The sequence below is a fragment of the Candoia aspera genome, chromosome 2, assembly GCF_035149785.1.
Source record: "Candoia aspera isolate rCanAsp1 chromosome 2, rCanAsp1.hap2, whole genome shotgun sequence".
In the NCBI taxonomy this organism is placed as follows: Eukaryota; Metazoa; Chordata; class Lepidosauria; order Squamata; family Boidae; genus Candoia; species Candoia aspera.
Window position 1 is genome coordinate 4,958,371 of NC_086154.1, and position 18,827 is coordinate 4,977,197.

Sequence of the window (18,827 nt, forward strand, 5' to 3'; positions counted from 1 at the left end):
TGATTAGGTATAATAGTAGCTTAATCTGTTAGTAGGGAAACCTTAACAAGGATTGCCTACCCTAATAGACTCAGACTCACAAGCAGGAACTTAATGATATCTGATTTATTAAAGAATAGTATGCAAATACAGAGAAAGCTGAGAATGAGCAAAAGCATGCCAAATACAAACTAAAAACCCTCGGCTCAAACGTAATCCCTCCCCTCGCCCCGCCGTTGCAAACTCCCCCCCCCCCCCAGGTGTTGGTAACCGTTTCTTCTGATGTCCTGGGAAAGGAACCTTGAACACAGGAGATAACCCAAACACATTCCAATCCAGCTGCTAACACATAACAATCCCACGAGATGGAATCCTCCTCCCCTCCCAGACAAAATACGCATCAGCCAAATGACATGCGAAACGTTACGATGTAACGGTAACATTGGAATGGTGAACATGACACCTACCTGAGTTAGAGGTGATCTGTGCATGTGCACTTGTGATCCTTCAACCTCAAGAGTACCCAAAACTGGTCTTAGATTGGATTTTGAGAAAATAAACTATGCATACTACACCTGTTCCAAATGTTGACATGATCCAGCTTGTGGGTCAAATGACAGAATTAGGATGGGAGGATCAAACCATATAAATAGAGAAGCTATAAAAAGCTGCAGCAATTCTCAGATCTTTATCTGGCTCTGAAAGAAAGGGCCACTGCACAACCATCACTGGAAGACTCTCCCTCCCTCCCAAAGAACAGTTTACAAGGTATTCCTGAACAATGGTTTGTCTTTAATATAAGCCTTCTGTGAATAAACACTTGAAAAACAGCTTATACCCAATATTTTAACAACAGACAATACTTTAATGCAACCATATGAGTTTAGCAAGGCAACACAGAGACCATGAAAGAAGGCAAACCAAGCCAGATGGCTTACATCTTCATCAATTCCCAACACAGTCCCAATAGATAAGAAATGTTTGCAAAACTTGAGCACAACCTGCAGATCAAGGACTGCCTTCCACATATTCCAGCTATGTTGACGTAACAGCAAATAACGCTCACCAGCCTCGCTAGGCAACTGATATGTTACAATCCAGTGAAATGCTTGCTGCTCTATCCAATCTCCTGGATACTCTAATTTGCGTAAGTCTATAAAGAGAGACTGTAACCCTAACCCTCTTGAGGTGTGTCTCTGCCTCAAACGCTGTCAATAAACCAATTTGTGCTTCAATGCAATGATGTAGGAAGCCATAGAGGTGGCCTTGAAGAAACTATTCACAAACAATTGTTGGAATATTTTTCTTATATGTTTACAATAAGGAAAGATTGTATAGGCAGTAGTGATGCCATATGCTATATGCTATATATAAAGGCTGGCTCCTGTCAGAATAAAACATCACATAGCAAAACCTATGTAAAGGAAGACATATATCTTATGCACAGAAAACACATGTATAGGAAGGATAAAATGCCCACTGTTTTAGCTCTAGATACTGTGGAATTCTGGGAGTTGAAGTCCACACCTCTTAAAGTTGCCAAGTTTGAGAAACACGGCACTAGTCTGTTTCCTGATCTGGTCAACCTCAAGAGGCTGACAAATTTGTCCAGGTCTCCAGTTCAAATGTAGTCCTAAAAAAGTTCTACCTCTACCTCTATCTTAGAACTGAGATACTGCTATCTGGGCTCGGAGGATTGAATGAAGGTGCCAGGTGGAGAATTCAAGAGGTGGGAGGAGTTCTTGGGGACATGGATGGTGGGTGGCTGGTTCCCTACTCATTGAGAAGCTCCTGGGCTGCAACTGGCAGGGATCCCTCACCCCAATACCTTCTCAGTGGCAATCGAGAGCAGCAGGAGGAACTGGGCTGCAAAGGTATTTCCTCTTTACTTACTCATTCAGTAGATGATCCCAGACACCAGAAGAATGACAGCAGCCAAGGCCCCCAAGATGGCTCCCACATGGACCCCCCTGTTAGCTAATAAAAGAACAAAGTCTTTAGTCTTCAGGGCAATTGTTGTTCCTCAAACCTTCCTACCAGGATCCTGAGCACCTGGGCTGGGCACCAGATCTGGCACCTAATGTGATGGCACCTGATAAGGGATGCTCTCTGTCAAACAGCTACCATGACCTCCTCCCCAGCAGCTTCACTTCTGCAAAGATGGGCCCCTCGCTCTCAGGGCTATGGAAACCACAACCGTGCCTGGCCTTGAACACAGCTGTACGTTTCCCACTCTGCATCCCCCAGTGCATTTAAGCAAGGATTAAGATGACAGAATTACCCACTCTTCTTCATTCACATGACACAAAACCACAAATTACCTACAGGGCATGATTCTCCAGACATGACTAAGACAACATGTGATTGGTTAGTTTGTGGCTCAATATATCATCAGACCCAGCCACATTGAGGTTGGGGGTGGGAAGAACTAACACCTAGTGGGCCAATTTCTCCGTCTTTACACCAAGGGTGAAATTCCCCTTCTAGCTGCCCAGTCCCTCAATTCCTTCATCCAGGCCAGGAACAGGGGTTTCACCAGCCCAGCATGCTCCATGTGACACTGGAATTGGTCCCTCTCCTTGGGGTCGATCTCAATGCTAAGCCAGACATAATAGGTGCCATCTGAATTGGGGGCCACATTCCTATGGAAGGTCTCATACTTGCAGACCTCTCCATCCCTCATCCAGGTGGCCTGGATCTCCTTGGGGTAGAAGCCGTATGCCTGGCAGATGAGGATCTCTAGGCTGTCATTAGCTGCCTTACGGGTCACCTGACCCACTGGGGCTCTGCAAACACAGCAACAACACACCTCACAGGATCTCTCTAATCACAAACAAGATAATACAACATCTGGAAGTATCTCGTGTAATTGTTTCACTGCCTCCCCTTCTTTCTTGAATCTGTAGGAACCTCAAGAGGTGGTCCTTGATGCTCCCTAGGCGTCAGTCCTACTAGGTAGACCACGCCAGGAAATCAACTATACAGAAAGCTAAAACTAGTTTTATTGAGATTGGCTATGATAATAGAACCTGCTGTGCTGCACGTCCTCCCTCTTATGTCTGAGCCTCTTCCAAATACAATCTGATGGTGGTGGACTTAAGGTATGTTTTGCCACTTGTTGTCCAAGGATCTTGCAAACATCCATCAAGATCATCTTCCTGACTGTCTACACCAGGTTTCCTTTTATGCAAGAACGGTTTTCTTTTTTCCTCAGGGAGGTATTACTGAACCCCACCCCACCAATACCCTCAAAAGGTCCAGCCAAGGTAATTATGCAGCTCTCCTCCCCTGTACTTATCTATCCTTTGCAGAGCCTCCTTCCCGTAGGACAGGTATCTCTGCAGCCATTCAATGCAGATCCTCTCCAGGTAATCTTTATTTCTCTGGGACCACCCTGGATCATCCTCCCACTTCTCCTTTATCTTCTGGGCCTGGGGCTGAGCTGTCACCCATTTGAGGGTCTCCTTGTTGAAGCTGATGAAGAACCCCACCCAACCGTCGTAGCCATGGTGTAAAAACCCTCCTTTGCTCCCATCTTCCCTGAGCTCACAGCCCAAAATCACCTGCCAGGTGTGAAGCCCTGAAAGAGAGTTTGGACGGACCAGGGTTCTTCTCCCAATCCACCCACTGCCCCACAAAAAAAGGCTTATTAAAGAGTCTCAGGAAGATTCTTTTCCCCTCCATCCAACCTGGGGAAGGAAACCTGAACTCTCTTCCCCCACCTTCTAGAACAGGGAGGAAACTGAACAGGGCCTGCACTGAACCTTTTGGGGATGGGACCATATCATGCAAATAACTGGGGATGAATTGCCAATTGTTTTAGGTGAGGGAGAAAAATCTGTAGTTTTTCTTTCCTTCAGAGGGGGAGAAAAAGCATCACCACCATCCCCTAGTAGTCCTGGAGGCCAAAAAGGAAATAATTTTATTTATTTATCAATCATATTTATATAGCTGCCCATCTCACGAAAGTAACTCCAGGTGGCATACACCAGTCCAATTAAAACAGTAAATATATAAAATAATTATTACCTAAAATCTGTATATAATAATTACTAAAAACATTAACAACTATAAAAGCAAAGCTAAAAACAGAAAGGAAGTAATAGATGGAGGGATGTTAACAATAGTGGAGGCACCTCACTAGTTCACCCATCCCCTGGGGTCCCCAGGCCTGCTAGAACAACCAGGTCTTGAGAGACCTCCAGAAGCTCAGGAGTGATGAGGCCAACCTCATCTCCAGGGGAGATGATTTCACAGTGCAGGCAGAAAAGGCCTGCCACCTAGGGCCCACGAAATGTAGCTCCCTAGGCAACAGAACCCACAACAGGCCCACTCTGCTGGATCTAGCAGGACGGGCAGATAAAAGGCGGTCTCTCAAATAATCCGGTCCCATGCCATGGAGGGCTTTAACAGTCAACACCAGCATCTGGAATTGGACCCGGAAACAGACTGGTAACCAATGCACCTTGTGAAGCAGATGTATAAAGTGTTCTACCAGGAACATACATAACTGCCTGCGCCACCACATTCTGTACCAGCTGAAGTTTCCAGATACTCTTCAAGGACAGTCCCATGTAGAGCGCATTGCAGTAGTCCAACTGCAAGGTGACCAGGACATGAGTGACCATGAAATCCTGCATTTTGCAGTCTGTAGGTGGGCAATATGGTCACTTCTGCCTTCCTTGTGAGGTGGGCAGTTACTCTTCTCCCCCCTGCCCCCAAATTTCTGTCTTGGAATAATCATCAAAGCCAACTAAGGAGGCAGGAAAGACAAAAAAACTTTCATTTTGCTGGTACAGTTTTTGTACGCTCTTCAGCTCATCTCTGAAGACCTGCTCAGTGGCCAGCAATGGCTCATTCCCCTCTTTCCAGTAGTTGGGACTCTGTTTCTCCACCTCCTCCATCCAGGACACCAGAGGGACTGTCCTCCTGGTGATGCTGTCATAGCGAGCGATGGGCTGGTCATCCAGGTGGACCATGGAGAGGAACTGGGGCAGCTCCTGGCTGGGCTCTGACAACCCTAGAGAAAAATAGCACAAGGAATGTGGGAGGGAGCCTGGAAAGGGAAGAGGGAGAAGAACAGAATTAGGGGTCCACAGTTCCAACCCCTCCCCATTTCATTGTCACAGAGCAAACCCCCAAGAGAAGGACTTCAATCTGTTGCTGTGGGTGGGAGGTTCTCACTCCTATCTCCAAACATGGAAGATGCCCCAAGGAGGCAGCCCCCACCAGACCTTGGCTGGCCTCAACTTCCAAGATAGACAAACCATACAGTGACAAATGTTGGAAATGCCACGAAGTAGAAGGAACATTCTACCACATGTGGTAGGCCTACAAAAAAAACTCCAAAGTATTGGAAAAACATGAAGAGCACCATGCAGAAAATTTTAGAAATTCAATTTGAAATGAAATCGCATTTTTCTTCTAGGTGCAATCCCAGAATACATTAACAAGAAACATTATAATATACTGAGATACATGCTCATGGCTGCGAGGATAAACTTTGCCCAACATTGGAAGAAAGATACAATACCAACATCTGACTGGGAATTTAAACTTGGGGAGTGAAAGTAACAGCATTTATCCACAACAGAAGTTTAACCAAATTCAAGCAAGAATGGTTTCCATGTACACAACACAACATACAGCAAGGCAAGCAGAAACATTTATAATATGGTTTGTAAAGGGGTTTAAACGTTTATAAACACTGTAAATCAGTCGGAATATTAGAGGAAGAAGTTAGAGATTAAATACCCTATCTACTTTTTCCAAACAGCTCCATTTCTTTCATTCATATTTGTTTTTCTTTTTTCTCTCTTTCAACATTTATAAATAACAATACAATGGAGACTTTAGTTTTAGATAAATTCAAAGCCCCAACTTTACCTCACAGGTTTACTTCACAAGTTTCTCAGAACAGTTTACCTCACAGGTTTACCTCACAAGTTTCTCAGCGGTTTACGTCACAGGTTTACCTCACAGGCTTACCTTACAGGTTTCTCAGTCAAATTTACCACACAGGTTAACTCACAAGTTTCTCAGCAGTTTACCTCACAGGTTTACCACACAGGTTTACCTCACAAGTTTCTCAGCGGTTTACGTCACAGGTTTACCTCACAGGCTTACCTTACAGGTTTCTCAGTCAAATTTACCACACAGGTTAACTCACAAGTTTCTCAGCAGTTTACCTCACAGGTTTACCTCACAGGATTACCTCACAAGTTTCTCAGTCAAGTTTACCTCACAGGTTTACCTCACAGGATTACCTCACAGGTTTACCTCACACGTTTCTCAGTCAAGTTTACCTCACAGGTTTACCTCACAAGTTTCTCAGCAGAGTTTACCTCACAGGTTTTCCTCACAAGTTTCTCAGCAAGGTTTCCCTCACAGGTTTCCCTCACAAGTTTCTCAGCAAGGTTTCCCTCACAGGTTTACCTCACAGGTTTCTCAGCAAAGTTTACCTCACAGGTTTACCTCACACGTTTCTCAGTCAAGTTTACCTCACAGGTTTACCTCACAAGTTTCTCAGCAGAGTTTACCTCACAAGTTTTCCTCACGTGTTTCTCAGCAGAGTTTACCTCACAGGTTTACCTCACAAGTTTCTCAGCAAGGTTTCCCTCACAGGTTTACCTCACAGGTTTATCAGTCAACTTTACCTCACAGGTTTACCTCACACGTTTCTCAGCAAGGTTTCCCTCACAGGGTTACCTCACAGGTTTATCAGTCAACTTTACCTCACAGGTTTACCTCACACGTTTCTCAGCACAGTTTACCTCACAGGTTTACCTCACAAGTTTCTCAGCAAGGTTCCCCTCACAGGTATACCTCACAGGTTTATCAGTCAACTTTACCTCACAGCTTTACCTCACAGGTTTCTCGGCAAAGTTTACCTCACAGGTTTACCTCACAAGTTTCTCAGCAAGCTTCCCCTCACAGGTATACCTCACAGGTTTATCAGTCAACTTTACCTCACAGGTTTACCTCACACGTTTCTCAGCACAGTTTACCTCACAGGTTTACCTCACAGGTTTCTCAGCAAGGTTTCCCTCACAGGTTTACCTCACAGGTTTCTCAGTAAACCTTACCTCACAGGTTTTCCTCAAAAGTTTCTCAGCAAAGTTTACACCACAGGTTTACCTCACAAGTTTCTCGGCAAAGTTCCCATCACAGGTTTACCTCACAAGTTTCTCAGCAAGGTTTCCCTCACAGATATACCTCACAGGTTTATCAGTCAACTTTAACTCACAGGTATACCTCACATGTTTCTCAGAACAGTTTACCTCACAGGTTTACCTCACAGTTTTACCTCACAAGTTTCTCAGCAACGTTTACCTCACAGGTTCACTTCACCTGTTTACCTCACAGGTTTCTCAGCAAAGTTTACCTGTCAGGCTTACCTCACTGGTTTCTCAGCAAAGTTTACGTCACAGGTTTTCCTCACAGGTTTCTCAGCAAAGTTTACCTCTCAGGTTTATTTCACCTGTTTACCTCACAAGTTTCTCAGCAGAGTTTACCTCACAGGTTTACCTCACCAGTTTCTCAGCAAAGTTTACCTCACAGGTTTACCTCACATGTTTCTCAGCAAAGTTTCCCTCACAGTTTTACCTCACAAGTTTCTCAGCAATGTTTACCTCACAGGTTCACTTCACCTGTTTACCTCACAGGTTTCTCAGCAAAGTTTACCTGTCAGGCTTACCTCACTGGTTTCTCAGCACAGTTTACGTCACAGGTTTTCCTCACAGGTTTCTCAGCAAAGTTTACCTCTCAGGTTTATTTCACCTGTTTACCTCACAAGTTTCTCAGCAGAGTTTACCTCACAGGTTTACCTCACCAGTTTCTCAGCAAAGTTTACCTCACAGTTTTACCTCACAAGTTTCTCAGCAATGTTTACCTCACAGGTTCACTTCACCTGTTTACCTCACAGGTTTCTCAGCAAAGTTTACCTGTCAGGCTTACCTCACTGGTTTCTCAGCACAGTTTACGTCACAGGTTTTCCTCACAGGTTTCTCAGCAAAGTTTACCTCACAGGTTTACTTCACCTGTTTACCTCACAAGTTTCTCAGCAGAGTTTACCTCACAGGTTTACCTCACAAGTTTCTCAGCAGAGTTTACCTCACAGGTTTACCTCACAAGTTTCTCAGCAGAGTTTTCCTCACAGGTTTACCTCACCAGTTTCTCAGCAAAGTTTACCTCACAGGTTTACCTCACATGTTTCTCAGCACAGTTTACCTCACAGGTTTACCTCACACGTTTCTCAGCAACGTTTACCTCACAGTTTTACTTCACCTGTTTACCTCACAAGTTTCTCAGCAAATTTTACCTCAGAGGTTTACCTCACGTTTCTCAGCACAGTTTACCTCACAGGTTTACCTCACAAGTTTCTCAGCAACGTTTACCTCACAGGTTTACCTCACAAGTTTCTCAGCAAAATTTACCTCAGAGGTTTACCTCACGTTTCTCAGCACAGTTTACCTCACAGGTTTACCTCACAGGTTTCTCAGCAACGTTTACCTCACAGGTTTACCTCACAAGTTTCTCAGCAACGTTTACCTCACAGGTTCACTTCACCTGTTTACCTCACAGGTTTCTCAGCAAAGTTTACCTGTCAGGCTTACCTCACTGGTTTCTCAGCACAGTTTACGTCACAGGTTTTCCTCACAGGTTTCTCAGCAAAGTTTACCTCACAGGTTTATTTCACCTGTTTACCTCACAAGTTTCTCAGCAGAGTTTACCTCACAGGTTTACCTCACAAGTTTCTCAGCAGAGTTTACCTCACAGGTTTACCTCACAAGTTTCTCAGCAGAGTTTACCTCACAGGTTTACCTCACCAGTTTCTCAGCAAAGTTTACCTCACAGGTTTACCTCACATGTTTCTCAGCACAGTTTACCTCACAGGTTTACCTCACACGTTTCTCAGCAACGTTTACCTCACAGGTTTACCTCACAAGTTTCTCAGCACAGTTTACCTCACAGGTTTACCTCACAAGTTTCTCAGCAGAGTTTACCTCACAGATTTACCTCACAAGTTTCTCAGCAGAGTTTACCTCGCAGGTTTACCTCACAAGTTTCTCAGCAGAGTTTACCTCACAGGTTTTCCTCACAAGTTTCTTGGCAAAGTTTACCTCACAGGTTTACCTCACATGGTTCTCAGCAAAGTTCACCTCACAGATTTACCTCACAGGTTTCTCAGCAATGTTTCCCTCACAGGTTTACCTCACAAGTTTCTCGGCAAAGTTTACCTCACAGGTTTACCTCACATGGTTCTCAGCAAACTTTACCACACAGGTTTACCTCGCAAGTTTCTAAGTCAACTTTAACTCACAGGTTTACCTCACAGGTTTCTCAGCAACATTTACCTCACAAGTTTCTTGGTCAAGTTCACCTCACAGGTTTACCTCACAGGTTTCTCAGCAATGTTTCCCTCACAGGTTTCCCTCACAAGTTTCTTAGCAAAGTTTACCTCACAGGTTTACCTCACAAGTTTCTCAGCCAACTTTCCCTCACAGGTCTACCTCACAGGTTTACCTCACAAGTTTCTAAGTCAACTTTAACTCACAGGTTTACCTCACAAGTTTCTCAGCAAGGTTTATCCCACAGTGTTACCTCACAGGTTTTCCTCACAGGTTTCTCGCAAATTTTACCTCACAGGTTTACCTCACAAATTTCTTGGCAAAGTTTAAATCACAGGTTTTCCTCACAAGTTTCTCAGCAAACCTTACCTCACAGGTTTACCTCACAGATTTCTCAGCAACATTTACCTCAGAGGTTTACCTCACTAGTTTCTCAGTCAAATAACATTATTTCCCCTTTAGCTATCATATCTTTGATATAATGATATCTGATATCGATACATTGTGTCCTATTCTTGCAGGCTTCAGATTTTGCTATAGCAATGCAAGCTTGATTATCCTCATAAACAGTTATAGGCTGGTTCACTTCCATGCCTATGTCTTTTAACAAATGTTTAAACCATGTAACCTCATTACAGGTTTGTGTTAGAGAATAAAACTCTGCTTCTGCAGTGGAAAGAGCAACAAGTGTTTGTTTTCTAGAATGCCAGCCTAAGCTAGATCCAGCAAATTGAATTAAAATCCCAGAAGTGGATTTCCTGTCACTGACATCTGCTCCCCAGTCAAAATTGGCAAAAGCCTGCAATTTCTCAGTTCCAGAGGCATTTAGCTTCAGGCAATAATTCTTTGTTCCTTGCAAATACCTCATTAACCTCTTCAATGCTGCTTTTCCAGTAGATGTAGGCTTCTCTACCTGTCTACTTAAAATGGCCACAGAATTTGAGATATCTTGGCAAGAGTGATTTGCAATGTACAGTAAACTTCCAATTGCAGATCTATATTTCTCTGCCTCAGTTAATTGAGTTTCTCCTATATCTTTCTGAAAATCTATTATCATCGGAGTAGAGACTGGTTTACAGTCTTGCATATTAAAGACCTCTAGGAGCTTTTGAATTTTACTACGTTGGCTTAACAGAAAGCTACCATCCTTCTCCCTGTGTATTTCCAAGCCTAGGTAATTTGTAACTGTTCCAAGGCTTTCTAATGTGAAATGGCTTTTCATGCAGGCTTCAAAATCAAGCCTATTTTTCTGTTGATGTGAACAGCAGCAAATCATCAACATAAATGCACAGATACATACAGTCTTGTTTGTCTTTCTTCATATATACACATGGATCTGCTTTTCCTTTTTCAAAACCAAAATTCTGCAGTTTTTCATCTACTTTTTGGTTCCAGGATCTAGCAGCTTGTTTTAACCCATAGGTTGACTTCTGCAGTTCACAGACTAGATTCTCCCCTTTTTCATAGCCAGGGGGTTGCTGCATGTATGTGTGGTCTAAATCACCATAGAGAAATGCAGTTTGAATGTCTTAGTGGTGAACTGACATTCCTTTGAGTGCAGCAATTTTTAACAGTAATCTAATTGATTCACCTTTAGTAACTGGTGCAAAAGTCTTGTCAACGTCTAAATCTTTCCTTTGAGTGAACCCTTTTGCAACCAACCTTGCTTTATATTTTTGGATTTTGCCATCAGCATCCCTTTTCAGTTTGAAAACCCACCTACAACCCAGACAGTATTCATTGGGAGGTAGATTTACCAGTTTCCATGTTTTATTTTCTTTCAAGGATGCTAATTCCTGTTGCATGGCAGAATGCCAATTGTGTGCAATCTGAGGTGGTAAACCATTCACTTGTTCTAAGGACTCAGGTTCTGTGAATATGTGAAAAGCCTTTACTGTTTCAGCCTGGAAACGTGATGGAGGAACGCCTTTATTACTCCTCTGAGATCTGCGAGGTAATACAGGGCTTAAATTTTGACTCCTATCACTTTCCTGAGAAGCATCTGTCTCTTCAGTTTGCTTTTCTGGTTTAATGCCCTCACTAGGCAAAAGATCACTATCAGCAAGTCCTTGCTGTTCTGTTGTTAGATCAACTGGAGAGCTAGAATTTAATTTCGCCCAGCTTTTCTCAGCAAAAGAAGTGCTTTTGCTAATTATTAATTTCTCTCCCATTATGAACCTGTAGCTCCTTTGGATTGTTCATAGCCAACAAAGATGGCTTTCTTTGTTGTGGGGCCTCCTTTCCTTCTCTGCTGTTTTGGAATATGAGCCCAATCAGTGCTACCAAACACTCTCAGATGGTTTACCTTTGGTTTCACACCATAAAACAAATGGAATGGAGTGTCCTGAATCACAGAGCTATACAATCTGTTTTGTACATAACAGGCAGTAGATATTGCCTCTCCCCAATACTTAAAAGATAAATGTGAATCTTTAAGCATGCATTCCATCGCATTTTGCAAGGTTCTGCCCTTTCTTTCAGCAACACCATTTTGCTGAGGGGTGTAAGGGTTAGAATTTGTTCTAGCCCTTTTTCTGCTAGAAACCTTTTGAATTTGTGAGAAAGGTACTCCCCTCCTCTATCACATTGGAGTGCAGATACAGGCCTAGGGAATTTTCTATTTGCCCATGTCACAAAACCTTTAAATTTCTCAAATGCCTCATTTTTATGTTTTAAGATGTAGATAAATGTGTATCTTGAGAAATCATCAGTAATGGTCATTGCATACCTTGCTTGTCCAAGACTTGGAGCAAAAGTACCAACAATGTAAGATTGTACAATTTCCAAAGGTCTAGTTGTAACTCTGTCACTGTGCTTACTCACAGGAGCTTTTAGTGTTTTGCATTCTTTGCAAACTACACAGTCTAAGTATTTATCACAGGGTTTTATCTTTAGGTCAGCACACAGCTGTGGCATTTGTGCTATATACTTGAAATTAGCATGACCAAATCTCCTGTGCATCAGGTGTACACATTGGTCATGATATGGAGTGTTGCCAACTGCAGCCTTGCAGCTTGGCTTCCTTGCATTTTGCACAATGTACAAGGAGTCTTTTAATATACCAGTAGCACTCAATTTCCCATTTTTATGTATCTCACAACCATTTTTCTTAAATGTTATGACATACCCTGTTGCAGCCACTTGTGCCACAGATAAAAAGGTCTGATTGTAAACTTGGCATATACAACACACCTTTGACAGTTTCTCCCAAGCTGGATAAATACAAGTCACCTTGTCCCATAATTTTGGTCACAGACCCATCAGCCAAAGATACACTTTGTCTTTCAGTTTTAGACAGGGACACAAAAGAGCTTTTACAATTACATAAATGACAATTGGCCCCAGAATCTAATACCCATACATCAGGATTACCCTTCTCAGCAACCCATGCAATTTGAGTTGTCTGAAGAGCCTTCTTCTGTGTTGCCCTTGTGTTCTTCTTCTCTGTCTTTCTACTCTTGGGTCTCAAGGCACAGTCTTTCTGCAAATGTCCAGCTGAACCACAATTACCTGCCTTTAAATTGTGCATGAGGTGTGGAGCTGATCCCTTTGCTCTCTGGGGGTTCACTGGGTTTCTTACCGGGCCCATAACCTGTGGCCGAATGCTGGAAAGCACTTGGCCTGAGAGATCAGAAAAATCACACACACCAGGCATTTCTATAAAAATAAATGGGTTTACAGAAAGCACAAAAACATATTTTGCAAGCTGTGCATTCACACACATGCTGAGAGGGCACCGGGAAGAGAGGCTGTGTATAGAAAGAAGGAAACTGAAACTCAAACAACCCCAGGCAAGGTTCCTCCCCCAGGCAATGCAGCTTTTAAAATCCAAACTGAGGACAATTAAGTTCGACCTCTTCACCCTGCTGATACCTCAGGAAGTACTCAATTACAATGGTAACCTAGTGGCTTCGTCCGGGCAAAAACAAAGAAATGCCAACAACAGAGTGTAGGATAAGATAATGCAATGGAAAGCACTCATACATACATGTTTGTATTTTTCAGTTTGGTAACTTGGTTTTTTAAAAATAACACGTTTCCCCAACTCTTATGGGGAGATATTAAAAAACCACCTGTTTGGGGCCCAGGGCTTTTGTGGCTCTTGTGAGTCTGGGTCAGTCTAAGTGGGTAGATTAAAAAAGGAAGCCGCGATGCTCTCCATGAATAAAACAGCCAAAGCTGGCCTTGGGCTCGTCTCCTGTTCGGTCTGCCGGCGTTACATGCAAGTGTTGGTTTCAGCTTCAACGTGAAGATGACCCTCAGACCTGCCAAGATTCCAGTTACTCCCTAGAGAGCTCTTCTTTCTTCTTCGATGCCCTGCAGAGAAAAATCAGGGAAAAATCAAAGCTGGAAAGGACCTCCAGAGCCACCCACCCCTTTCTTTGCAACGCAAAAGGTGACTCCAGAGAAAAAAGATGTGGGTCAGAGTGTTACCTCTGGAAAGAAACAGGCATTGAACTGCCCAGCAAGCTCCCTACACTCAGTGAGTTGAGTTATCCAGGCCGATGCGCTGAGTCAGGGGTGCTCGGCTTTAGGGTACTCCGGTAGCAATCCAGGAATTGGAGCAAGCCTCCCCGATCAGGAAGACGAAGAGGCATTAGCCAAGGTGACTCAGAGCGACACCTGACCGAGCTGAGGGTCACTTTCCCCCAAGGCAGAAAGAGGACCAAGCGGGATCCAGCAGTTCCACCTGCTGGGGGCCGTGGAGACAGGCAGAGGAGGAGACCTTGAGAGCCAGCTGAGCTGAGAGCGGTCGGGAGCCTCCTAGAGAGAGCAACTGGATCTAAAAACAGGAGTGGAGAAGTGGAAGGAAGCAGAGCAGTGGCGGACTGCAGAAGTAGACACAGCCCGAGCAAAATACACAAAGGCGGAATTAGGGATGCGGGAGAGACAGACCCGGAACGCGGGGAAAGGGAGGCACCGATAAAGGGAGGGCCCAGCGAAAAGGTATCAGTCTGCGACCCAATACAGCCAAAATTTGATTGTAAAGCCAAACTTTTATTTTGTGTATGAAAATTCTCCCCTCGCACCAGAAAAAGGAGTTAAAATTCAAAAGATGTGGCCTCTTGGGCTTGTCTGTCTGACTGAATCTGGGATCAAGAAACTGCCATTCCTCAAGAATCCTGTTGGTCAACATTGGCAGAACGTCAATGTGCAGTTTGTATTGGGGGGGGTGTTTCTCTCCTCCCCTCTGCTCTCTCTTCTACCCCACCCCCACCGCACCCCTGCAACCCCAACAGGCAGGAGGGGAAATGCTCCAGGGAAGCAACACCGCGCAGAAGGGGCTCCCCAGACTGGCTCCCCTTCCTCAGCCATATGCGGGAGATGAAGCAGGCGGAGGGGCACGCAGAGCCGGGTTATGGGTGGGGTGCACAGGCTGGCATTTGGGGCCTCTGGCACTCCATGCGCCCGCCCTGTGGTGACGGCCGTGGCCTGGAGGATGGAGATCCCAGCAGGCTGGCGAAGCCCCTGCGCCAACCTTGCGCTGTGGGGAGAGAGAGGCGGGCTTAGCGTCAGAGCCGCGAGGAAGGCGAGACGGAGACGGAGCGCGCAGACAGAGCCAAGGGCGGCCAGGTGGCTCGCCAAGAGTGCTGGGACTCTCCTGTGGCCTGGCGACCCTGCAGGTGCAGCGCTTGAACTGCCAACCTTTGGCCGCGCCTAGCAGGAGTTGCCCGGGGGAGTGGACAGAACGGAGGGCTTGAGCGCCCTCGTTTTTTTCCTTTGTGTAGACATTTGACTGTTAAAAAGGAGCGCCTGGTTCTTTTCGAATACACTCAGGCTAAAAGAGGCATTAGAGGAAGGTCCCGGACATAGGATTCCAGATGCTGAATCAGCTTATTGACTCAGTCAATCAACCAAGCAGCAGACTGAAGCCATTGGTGGACAGCTAGGACAGAATGGAGCAGAGCTTAATGCAGCAAAAAGACACGCACCGAAAAAGGATATTCTCTAAAATAGCATTAATGAGCACATTAGAGAAATCTAGGTTATGAATCTTACACACTTAGCCTACCCAAGCATAAAGAATTACACACTTAAACAAAGTAGGTTCCAAAATAAGTAAAAGAAAATCCTACTCATTTTATGTGGTCCCGTTACATCCATCCAGGAAAAAATTCTTCTTGTTCTTTCTTTTCCCTAAACTGAATTGACCCTCAGCCCTCCTTGCTGCTGAAGGCTGCATGGAGAAAAGGGGAACCTCCTGATTCTAGGCCCCAAGGTGGAAGCAGCAGCAAAGCATGCTTCCTTCTTCCATGGTGGAAGGAGGGAGGACCAAGGGGAAGTGGGAGGGACAACAAGCAGCTTCCTCCAGAAACACATAGAGAATTTGCATCCTAGAATGAACTCACCCACATGCTAATGAGGCATGCTGATTTGCTGGGACCTCCCACACCCTTTTCAAGTCGAGTCATGCATCATGCCTACACAAGATTTAACTCACTTCGTAGGCCTTGAAAGATGCCTTACAGGATCACTTACCCACAGATCCTCAAGTAAATATCTGAGCCATTGCACCTCTGCGCATGTCTCAGCTGCTGAGACATACTCCACTTCGGTAGTTGAGCATGCTAATGTAGTCTGCTTGTGACTAGCCCAGCTCACAGGCCCTCCCCCAAGCAAAAACACATTCCCACTACGGGATTTACCGTGAGTTGCATCCTCTGCCCAATCAGCATCGGTGTACCCCACTAGTTCAGGAGAATCAGTTGCTGGCAGCTTAAGCTTCAGGCCTGCAGTTCCCTTCAGGTATCTTGCCACCCGCTTAACACCTGTCCAGTCCCTGTGGGTGGGTGCACTGCTCTTTCTGCAGAGGATCCCCTGCGGTCGAAATATCTGGCCTTGTTGTGGTTGACAGACAGAACAGCCTCTCTGCAGCCATTGTTCTGAGGCAACAGTTCACTAGTGTCCTTGACTTTGTGAAGGCCTGTCTCCATTGGAGTTGGCACTGTGGTTGCATCTTCCAGCCCCAGGCTCTCCAATAGCTCTAGAATCTTTTGCCTCTGACTAAGGAGAAAACTTCCCCTCTTCTCGGTCAATTTCTATCCCCAAGACATTTCATCTCTACTTCAAATGGGATACAATTTCATTCATGTCCCTTTGATCCTCATAACAGAGAATCAGGTTGTCCACAAATGTCAGACTGAACATGACTCTGCCGTTCTTGTGTCGTGAGAAAAGGCAGGGATCAGCATTGCCTTGACTGAAAGCTTGCTCTATTGGCATCGGGTTTAATTTCACCTTCCAGGCCCCGGCTGCTTGTTTCAGCCCATAGATCCCCTTCTGCAGCTTACACACTAACCAGCTGTTCTTTGGATCTCTGAACCCTTCGGGGTGTTGCATCTACAACTCCTCCTGAATTTCCCCGTGCAAGAATGCTGTCTTGATACCTCCATGTCCCACTTGCATGTTTCCACTTGCAGCTTGACTTAAAAGAAGTCGAATTGTTGTGTGGGTCACAACAGCTGCAAAAGTTTGGTTGTAGTCTTCCCCATACTTCTGTGAATAGCCCTTGGCTACCAGTGTAGCTCTGTACCTTTGGACAGGCTGTTTTGGCAATGGCACCCCTGCGAGGTAGGACAGTCACTTGGCCAGAACTCCCTTGCTGGGTCGCGATGAGTGCCTTGGGTCCCGAACAGGGCTCGGGTCTGGATCGCACTGCATCTCTGCCCCTTCCGTTCCTCCTGGTTCCTCTTCATCTGACTCAGGCCGAGTCTCCATCTCGATGTCCCCTCTCTGGGCTTGCCTGCTCACTGCACCTGGGAACACTGGTGAGGTACCTCCAACAAGTCTTCTCCACCTCCCCCTTCTGCAGTGCCCTTTGCTAGAGGATTCTTGTTTGGCTCTGTTTCATCAAAATGCACCACTCTGCAAGCATGAATTGACCCAGTCTTAGGATCTAAAACTCTGTATCCCTTGCCTCCCGGTGGGTCCCCAGTAAGATTCCCACCTTTGCTCTGGCATCGAATGTGGTTCTTTTCTCGTTTGGAATGTGGATGTGGGCCTTGCATCCAAACACTCACAGGTGTTTGACATTTGGTTGCCTTCCACGCCACAGTTCAAATGGTGTTTTATCTGTTGCTTTTGCTTTTATCACTGCCCATCTACCCCCAAAAAGGGGGACTCCGGGCAGTTTACAATAAAATTGACAATTAAAAGCCATCATGTCCATGGTCTCTGACTTCTCCTTTAGCAGTTAAGACACGCAGTACCTAGAGAAATCATCTATCATAGTTAATAAGTATCTGTTTCCCACAGCAGATGCTTGAATTGGCCCACACAGCTCGGTGTGAATTAGCTCCAGGGGCTGTTTGGAGCACCTGGTGCTTTGTTTTGGAATTGCAGGCCTTGTGACCTTTCCCTGTGTGCAGGTTTTGCACCTTGCATCAGTCTTGCCACAATCCTTGATTTCCAAATTGCTTGCCAATCCATTGTTCTTCATTTGAAGAATTGCATTCAAATCTCTGTGTCCAAATCATCTGTGCCACAGGGCGGCACTGTCTTCCTCCTTTCCTGGATGACAAGCCACACGTGCCACATCTGGTCTCTCACCATTGAGAAAAATTAATCCTTGATCTAGGAATCCTGCTAAAAAGACACCCTTTTGATCCATTATTTCACATTTGTCACCTTTAAATCAAAGAGTGTGGCCCTTTTTCATCAATGCAGATATACTAATTAGGTTCAAATTTCAATTTGGAATGAACAAAACGTTCGTTGCAATCATGTCCCTCTGGGTAGTGCCATTTCCGCACCCTATGAGAGCACGGCCCTCCCCTGCCGCTGGGATTGTTCCTCCATGAGCCAAACCAATCCCTTCCTTTGAACTTGGATTCAATTCAATGGAGAGATCAGGATCATTTATCATATGCACACTGCAGCCGCTGTGTACTATGAAAGAAGAGCAACTTTTATTAATGGCTGAAAATGCAAGAAGACTCGCTTCTGGAGCTTTCTCTCTGTGGTTTTGCTGATCTGCCTTCCTGGCCCAACAATTTTTCTTTAAGTGCCCACTCTTGCCACAAGAATGGCCCTTGGTGGATTTCTTTGTTTTTGAATCACTCCTCTCCTTCTGACCACCATCTTTGCCCTGAGGCGCCTTTGTAAAATAGCCTGCCTCATGATGGGTCTGCCTGGAATTTCTATGAGGCCTGCCTGCTATGCTCAGACTTTAATTCTTGAATCAAGTCTGATAGGGGTTGCCTTGACCAGGCCTGCAACTAGGGTCTGTGTCACCCGTGGCAAACATCGATTCTGCACTCATTCTGGCGCCACTCCAGCGCGGTGCCCAGGGCACATGCCCTCCTTGCCCCCTCCCCTAGTTGCAGCCCTGACCCTGACCCTCTATAGCTAGCAGCAAAACTTGAATAACTCTGAGGTAAAGATCCTAATAGAAAGCCTACTTGTATTCTATTATCCAGAATCACGTCATTACAAGCAAGTTTGTGTAATAATGACTGAACTTTGGAAATATGTTCATCAAGGTCTGTGTTTGGTTGC

The 18,827-nt window shown here is 45.1% G+C and overlaps 1 protein-coding gene across 1 annotated transcript; it reads right to left on the reverse strand.

Annotated features, from left to right (window-relative positions):
- Positions 1 to 1,876: 1,876 nt before the first annotated feature.
- LOC134488848 (major histocompatibility complex class I-related gene protein-like) lies at positions 1,877 to 17,048 on the reverse strand. The gene is made up of 9 exons (XM_063291182.1): positions 16,915 to 17,048; positions 14,625 to 14,814; positions 13,973 to 14,112; positions 12,910 to 12,950; positions 4,788 to 5,035; positions 4,302 to 4,405; positions 3,274 to 3,606; positions 2,469 to 2,765; positions 1,877 to 1,943 (listed from the first exon to the last, which is right to left on the reverse strand). Exons 1-9 carry the CDS (start codon positions 17,046 to 17,048, stop codon positions 1,877 to 1,879), a joined length of 1,554 nt encoding a protein of 517 aa, XP_063147252.1.
- Positions 17,049 to 18,827: the final 1,779 nt, after the last annotated feature.